This window comes from Carcharodon carcharias, chromosome 27 (assembly GCF_017639515.1).
Source record: "Carcharodon carcharias isolate sCarCar2 chromosome 27, sCarCar2.pri, whole genome shotgun sequence".
Taxonomy (NCBI): domain Eukaryota; kingdom Metazoa; phylum Chordata; class Chondrichthyes; order Lamniformes; family Lamnidae; genus Carcharodon; species Carcharodon carcharias.
The window spans coordinates 4,933,078-4,940,543 of NC_054493.1; the positions used below are offsets into that span (position 1 = coordinate 4,933,078).

The 7,466-nt window shown below is 61.1% G+C and overlaps 1 protein-coding gene across 1 annotated transcript in view; it reads right to left on the reverse strand.

The window, feature by feature from the left end:
* Positions 1–2,418: 2,418 nt before the first annotated feature.
* thtpa (thiamine triphosphatase) overlaps positions 2,419–7,466 on the reverse strand; it is a 12,009-nt gene continuing 6,961 nt past the window's right edge. Inside the window, exon 3 of the mRNA XM_041175913.1 lies at positions 2,419–3,007. Coding sequence (XP_041031847.1) covers positions 2,886–3,007 — 122 coding nt within the window. The 3' untranslated portion in view covers positions 2,419–2,885. The remainder of the gene's footprint in view (positions 3,008–7,466) is intronic.

The following is a 7,466-nucleotide window of genomic DNA, read 5'->3' on the forward strand; positions in this document are numbered from 1 at the left end:
GAGAGATGAAGAGAGGGAGAGAGACAAAGAAGGAAAGAGAGACGAAGAGAGAGAGAGACGAAGGAGAGAAAGAGACGAAGAAGGAGAGAGAGACAAAGAAGGAGAGAGAGACGAAGAAGGAGAGAGAGACGAAGAGAGAGAGAGACGAAGAGAGAGAGAGACGAAGGAGAGAGAGACGGAGAGAGAGAGAGAGACGAAGAGAGCGAGAGACGGAGAGCGAGAGACGGAGAGATCGAGAGACGGAGAGAGCGAGAGACGGAGAGAGCGAGAGACGGAGAGAGCGAGAGACGGAGAGAGCGAGAGACGGAGAGAGCGAGAGACGGAGAGAGCGAGAGACGGAGAGAGCGAGAGACGGAGAGAGCGAGAGACGGAGAGAGCGAGAGACGAAGAGAGTGAGAGAGAGACAAAGAGAGCGAGACGAAGAGAGAGAGAGAGACAAAGGCAGCGAGAGAGAGACGAAGACAGCGAGAGAGAGACGAAGAGAGAGTGAGGGAGACGAAGAGAGACAGACGGAGAGAGAGAGAGAGAAAGAAAGAGAGGGGGACAGAGTCAGAGAGAGGAGAGAGAGAGAGACGAAGAGAGGGAGAGAGATGAAGGAGAGAGATGAAGAAGGAAAGAGAGACGAAGAGAGGGAGAGAGACGAAGAGAGGGAGAGAGACGAAGAGAGGGAGAGAGACGAAGAGAGGGAGAGAGACGAAGAAGGAGAGAGAGACGAAGAGAGGGAGAGAGAGAGACGAAGAGAGGGAGAGAGAAAGGAGAGAGAGACGAAGAAGGAAAGAGAGACGAAGAGAGAGAGAGACGAAGAAGGAGAGAGAGACGGAGAGAGAGAGAGAGACGAAGAGAGCGAGAGACGAAGAGAGCGAGAGATGGAGAGAGCGAGAGATGGAGAGAGCGAGAGACAGAGAGAGCGAGAGACGGAGGGAGCGAGAGACGGAGGGAGCGAGAGACGGAGAGAGCGAGAGACGGAGAGAGCGAGAGACGGAGAGAGCGAGAGACGAAGAGAGCGAGAGAGAGACGAAGAGAGTGAGAGAGAGACAAAGAGAGCGAGACGAAGAGAGAGAGAGAGACAAAGGCAGCGAGAGAGAGACGAAGACAGCGAGAGAGAGACGAAGAGAGAGTGAGGGAGACGAAGAGAGAGTGAGGGAGACGAAGAGAGAGTGACGAAGAGAGACAGACGGAGAGAGAGAGAAAGAAAGAGAGGGGGATAGAGTCAGAGAGAGACGAAGAGAGGGCGAGAGACGAAGGAGAGAGATGAAGAAGGAAAGAGAGACGAAGAGAAAGAGAGAGACGAAGAGAGGGAGAGAGACGAAGAGAGGGAGAGAGACGAAGAGAGGGAGAGAGACGAAGGAGAGAGAGACGAAGGAGAGAGAGACGAAGAAGGAAAGAGAGACGAAGAGAGAGAGAGACGAAGGAGAGAAAGAGACAAAGAAGGAGAGAGAGACGAAGAAGGAAAGAGAGACGAAGAGAGAGAGACGAAGAAGGAGAGAGAGATGAAGAGAGAGAGAGAGAGACGAAGAGAGGGAGACGAAGAAGGAGAGAGAGACGAAGGAGAGAGATGAAGAGAGAGAGAGACGGAGAGAGAGAGAGAGAGTTGGAGGCAGAAGGAGACAGAGTCAGAGCGATTGACAGAGACACACACACAGTCTGAGACAGAGAGAGGGGGGATCAGAGAGAGGGACACAGAGGGAGCTGCTCATCAGTTCCAGTGCACGCGTACCCCAGCAGAGCCGATAAGTGCCAGTGTCCCAGTGGAACGCTGGTGTCAGATTCTAGTACATTACTCCTGTGTCACCTTCCAGCCGAACACCGTGCGGTACCTAGGTCAGGTGCAGCACTCCAGAGCCGTATTCGAGTGGCACCCTCCAGTGCCAGTGCTGAAATCAAGAGACCTGGTGCCAGCGAGCCAGTGGAGGGCTCCAGTGCCAGTGCTGAAATCAAGAGACCTGGCGCCAGCGAGCCACTGGAGGGCTCCAGTGCCAGAGCTGAAATCAAGAGCTCTGGGGACAGCAAACCAGTGGAGGGCTCCAGTGCCAGTGCCGAGATCAAGAGCCCAGGGACCAGCAAGCCAGTGGAGTGCTCCAGTGCCAGTGCTGCAGCTGGGCCATCCCCCACCAATGTTCCAGTTTGGTGCTGCAGTGCCAAACACTGGAGACGGAGGTCCAGCCGAATGCACTGGCGCCAGTGTTCCACTGCCAGTGATTCCGTCGAGCCCTCTGGGTGCCAGTGAGGGGTCAGGTGTTTTGAGGGCACTGGGGCCCGTGGTCCTCTGGAAAGATCTGGTGCCAGTGTCCTAGTGGCGCAATCGAGTGCCTCTGTCCAGTGCTGGATTGGTGAGGCTTGTCCCAGAGGGCGATAAGCCAGTGCCAGATCCAGTGCTCCATGAAAAATGGCAGCCACAGTGAAACTCGAACACAGGGGTATAACTACTGCTTTATTGAGCTTTGAAATGTTTACAAGGGAGGTCAGTCGATCAAACTATCAGAAATTGCTCTTCATTCCCTCCTTCAGAAACCAGATAAAGAAGCCACACAACAATCTCACTGAGAACGAACCCCGGTACACCGAGTCCTGAGGGAGAGCCGCACTGTCGGATGGTCAGTGCTGAGGGAGAGCCGCACTGTCGGAGGGTCAGTGCTGAGGGAGAGCCGCACTGTCGGAGGGTCAGTGCTGAGGGAGTGCTGCACTGTCGGAGGGTCAGTGCTGAGGGAGTGCCGCACTGTCGGATGGTCAGTGCTGAGGGAGAGCCGCACTGTCGGAGGGTCAGTGCTGAGTGAGAGCTTTATGGGCTGTCTTCATGGGAGTTGCGCACCAATCAGATGCGATGTCCAGAGCGAGCGAACCGCGCTGTTGGAACACGGGGCATTTGTTGGGCTGAGAAACAGGCTTCACTGCTTCACTCCCTCCGGCCGCAGAACCCCCGCATCTAGAAGCTTCTGGAAGTGGTGCGGACGGTACCTCTGGAGGTAGACGTGCATTTTGCCTGGTTGCTGCTCTCCATCTTCAAGGCCTGAGCAGGGGAAAGAGGGCAGGTTAATAATCCCCACCAGCACATTGAGCTCTCAGCTGACCCGCTGGAGAAGGCATCACCAGATGGTAAAGCTCACAATGCCACCGCCCCATAGCGACCCCCCCAACACACAACGCTAGGCTGCGGTGTAGGGGACTGGAGGAGGTTACAGAGGTAGGGAGGGGTTTAGGGGGCTGGAGGAGGTTACAGAAGTAGGGAGGGGTTTAGGGGGCTGGAGGAGGTTACAGAGATAGGGAGGGCTGTAGGGGACTGGAGGAGGTTACAGAGATAGGGAGGGGTGTAGGGGACTGGAGGAGGTTACAGAGATAGGGAGGGTTGTAGGGACTGGAGGAGGTTACAGAGGTAGTGAGGGGTTTAGGGGGCTGGAGGAGGTTACAGAGATAGGGAGGGGTGTAGGGGCTGGAGGAGGTTACAGAGATAGGGAGGGGTGTAGGGGCTGGAGGAGGTTACAGAGGTAGGGAGGGGTGTAGGGGCTGGAGGAGGTTACAGAGATAGGGAGGGGTGTAGGGGACTGGAGGAGGTTACAGAGGTAGGGAGGGGCTTAGGGGCTGGAGGAGGTTACAGAGGTAGGGAGGGGTTTAGGGGCTGGAGGAGGTTACAGAGATAGGGAGATGTGTAGGGGCTGGAGGAGGTTACAGAGGTAGGGAGGGGTGTAGGGGACTGGAGGAGGTTACAGAGATAGGGAGGGGTGTAGGGAACTGGAGGAGGTTACAGAGATAGGGAGGGGTGTAGGGGGTTGGAGGAGGTTACAGAGATAGGGAGGGGTGTAGTGGGCTGGAGGAGGTTACAGAGATAGGGAGGGGTGTAGGGGCTGGAGGAGGTTACAGAGATAGGGAGGGGTGTAGGGGCTGGAGGAGGTTACAGAGATAGGGAGTGGTGTAGGGGCTGGAGGATGTTACAGAGATAGGGAGGGGTGTAGGGGCTGGAGGAGGTTACAGATTTAGGGAGGGGTGTAGGGGCTGGAGGAGGTTACAGAGATAGGGAGGGGTGTAGGGGCTGGAGGAGGTTACAGAGATAGGGAGGGGTGTAGGGGCTGGAGGAGGTTACAGAGATAGGGAGGGGTTTAGGGTGCTGGAGGAGGTTACAGAGATAGGGAGGGGTGTAGGGGGCTGGAGAATGTTACAGAGATAGGGAGGGGTGTAGGTGCTGGAGGAGGTTACAGAGATAGGGAGGGGTGTAGGGGCTGGAGGAGGTTACAGATTTAGGGAGGGGTGTAGGGGCTGGAGGAGGTTACAGAGATAGGGAGGGGTGTAGGGGCTGGAGGAGGTTACAGAGTTATGGAGGGGCATATGGGACTTGAGGAGGTTACAGAGATAGGGAGGGGTGTAGTGGGCTGGAGGAGGTTACAGAGATAGGGAGGGGTGTAGGGGCTGGAGGAGGTTACAGATTTAGGGAGGGTTGTAGGGGGCTGGAGGAGGTTACAGAGATAGGGAGGGGTGTAGTGGGCTGGAGGAGGTTACAGAGATAGGGAGGGGTGTAGGGGCTGGAGGAGGTTACAGAGATAGGGAGGGGTGTAGGGGGATGGAGGAGGTTACAGAGATAGGGAGGGGTGTAGGGGCTGGAGGAGGTTACAGAGATAGGGTTGGCGGTGGGAGGGTTGTCGGCTGGCGGTGGGAGGGTTGGCGGTTGGCGGTGGGAGGGTTGGTGGTTGGCGGTGGGAGGGTTGGTGGTGGTTCGGTGGTTGGCGGTGGGAGGGTTGGTGGTTGGCGGTGGGAGGGTTGGTGGAGGTTCGGTGGTTGGCGGTGGGAGGGTTGGTGGTTGGCGGTGGGAGGGTTGGTGGTGGTTCGGTGGTTGGCGGTGGGAGGGTGTGTGGTTGGCGGTGGGAGAGTTGGTGGTGGTTCGGCGGTTGGAGGGTTGGTGGCTGGCGGTGGGTGGGGTGGTGGTTGGCGGTGGGAGGGTTGGTGGTGGTTCAGCGGTTGGAGGGTTGGTGGCTGGCGGTGGGTGGGGTGGTGGTTGGCGGTGGGAGGGTTGGTGGTTGGCGGTTGGAGGGTTGGTGGTTGGCGGTGGGTGGGGTGTGTGGTTGGCAGTGGGAGGGTGTGTGGTTGGCGGTGGGAGGGTTGGTGTTTGGCGGTGGGAGGGTTGGTGTTTGGCGGTGTGTGGTTGGCGGTTGGAGGGTTGGTGGTTGGCAGTGGGCGGGTTGGTGGTTGGTGGTGGGTGTGTTGGTGGTTGGCGGTGGGAGGGGTGGTGGTTGGCGGTGGGAGGGTTGGCGGTGGGAGGGTTGGCGGTGGGAGGGTTGGCGGTGGGAGGGTTGGCGGTGGGAGGGTTGGCGGTGGGAGGGTTGGCGGTGGGAGGGTTGGCGGTGGGAGGGTTGGCGGTGGGAGGGTTGGCGGTGGGAGGGTTGGCGGTGGGAGGGTTGGCGGTGGGAGGGTTGGCGGTGGGAGGGTTGGCGGTGGGAGGGTTGGCGGTGGTTCAGTGGTTGGTGGTTGATGGTGGGAGGGTTGGTGGTTGGTGGTGGGAGGGTTGGTGGTGGTTCGGTGGTTGGTGGTTGACGTTGGGAGGGTTGGTGGTGGTTCGGTGGTTGGCAGTGGGAGGTTTGGTGGTGGTTCGGTGGTTGGTGGTTGGCGGTGGGAGGGTTGGCGGTGGAAGGGTTGGTGGTGGCTCGGTGGTTGGCGGTGGGAGGGTTGGTGGTGGGAGGGTTGGCGGTGGGAGGGTTGGTGGTGGTTGGCGGTGGGAGGGTTGGCGCTGGGAGGGTTGGCGCTGGGAGGGTTGGTGGTTGGCGGGTTGGTGGTTGGCGGTGGGAGGGTTGGCGGTGGTTCGGTGGTTGGCGGTGGGAGGGTTGGAGGTGGTTGGTGGTTGGCGGTGGGAGGGTTGGCGGTGGTTGGTGGTTGGCGGTGGGAGGGTTGGAGGTGGTTGGTGGTTGGCGGTGGGAGGGTTGGCGGTGGTTCGCTGGTTGGCGGTGGGAGGGTTGGAGGTGGTTGGTGGTTGGCGGTGGGAGGGTTGGAGGTGGTTGGTGGTTGGCGGTGGGAGGGTTGGCGGTGGTTCGGTGGTTGGCGGTGGTTGGTGGTTGGTGGTGGGAGGGTTGGCGGTGGGTGTGTTGGCGGTGGGAGGGTTGGCGGTGGGTGGGTTGGCGGTGGGAGGGTTGGCGGTGGTTGGTGGTTGGTGGTGGGAGGGTTGGCGGTGGGAGGGTTGGCGGTGGGAGGGTTGGCGGTGGTTGGTGGTTGGCGGTTGGTGGTTGGTGGTGGGAGGGTTGGCGGTGGGAGGGTTGGCGGTGGGAGGGTTGGCGGTGGTTGGTGGTGGGAGGGTTGGCGGTGGGAGGGTTGGTGGTGGGAGGGTTGGCGGTGGTTGGTGGTTGGCGGTGGGAGGGTTGGTGGTGGGAGGGTTGGCGGTGGGAGGGTTGGCGGTGGGTGGGTTGGCGGTGGGAGGGTTGGCGGTGGGAGGGTTGGCGGTGGGAGGGTTGGCGGTGGGAGGGTTGGCGGTGGGAGGGTTGGCGGTGGGAGGGTTGGCGGTGGGAGGGTTGGCGGTGGGAGGGTTGGTGGTGGGAGGGTTGGCGGTGGGAGGGTTGGTGGTGGGAGGGTTGGTGGTGGGAGGGTTGGCGGTGGTTGGTGGTTGGCGGTTGGTGGTTGGTGGTGGGAGGGTTGGCGGTGGGAGGGTTGGCGGTGGGAGGGTTGGCGGTGGTTGGTGGTGGGAGGGTTGGCGGTGGGAGGGTTGGTGGTGGGAGGGTTGGCGGTGGTTGGTGGTTGGTGGTGGGAGGGTTGGTGGTGGGAGGGTTGGCGGTGGGAGGGTTGGCGGTGGGAGGGTTGGCGGTGGGTGGGTTGGCGGTGGGAGGGTTGGCGGTGGGAGGGTTGGCGGTGGGAGGGTTGGCGGTGGGAGGGTTGGCGGTGGGAGGGTTGGCGGTGGGAGGGTTGGCGGCGGTTGGCGGTGGGAGGGTTGGTGGTGGGAGGGTTGGCGGTGGGAGGTTTGGCGGTGGGAGGGTTGGCGGTGGGAGGGTTGGCGCTGGGAGGGTTGGTGGTTGGCGCTGGGAGGGTTGGCGGTGGTTGGTGGTTGGTGGTGGGAGGGTTGGCGGTGGTTGGTGGTTGGCGGTGGGAGGGTTGGTGGTGGTTGGTGGTTGGTGGTTGGCGGTTGGTGGTGGGAGGGTTGGCGGTGGGAGGGTTGGCGGTGGGAGGGTTGGCGGTGGGAGGGTTGGCGGTGGTTGGTGGTTGGCGGTTGGCGGTTGGTGGTGGGAGGGTCGGCGGTGGGAGGGTTGGCGGTGGAAGGGTTGGCGGTGGGAGGGTTGGTGGTGGGAGGGTTGGCGGTGGGAGGGTTGGTGGTGGGAGGGTTGGCGGTGGGAGGGTTGGCGGTGGGAGGGTTGGCGGTGGGAGGGTTGGCGGTGGGAGGGTTGTGGTGGGAGGGTTGGCGGTGGGAGGGTTGGCGGTGGGAGGGTTGGTGGTGGGAGGGTTGGTGGTGGGAGGGTTGGCGGTGGGTGGGTTGGCGGTGGGTGGGTTGGCGGTGGGAGGGTTGG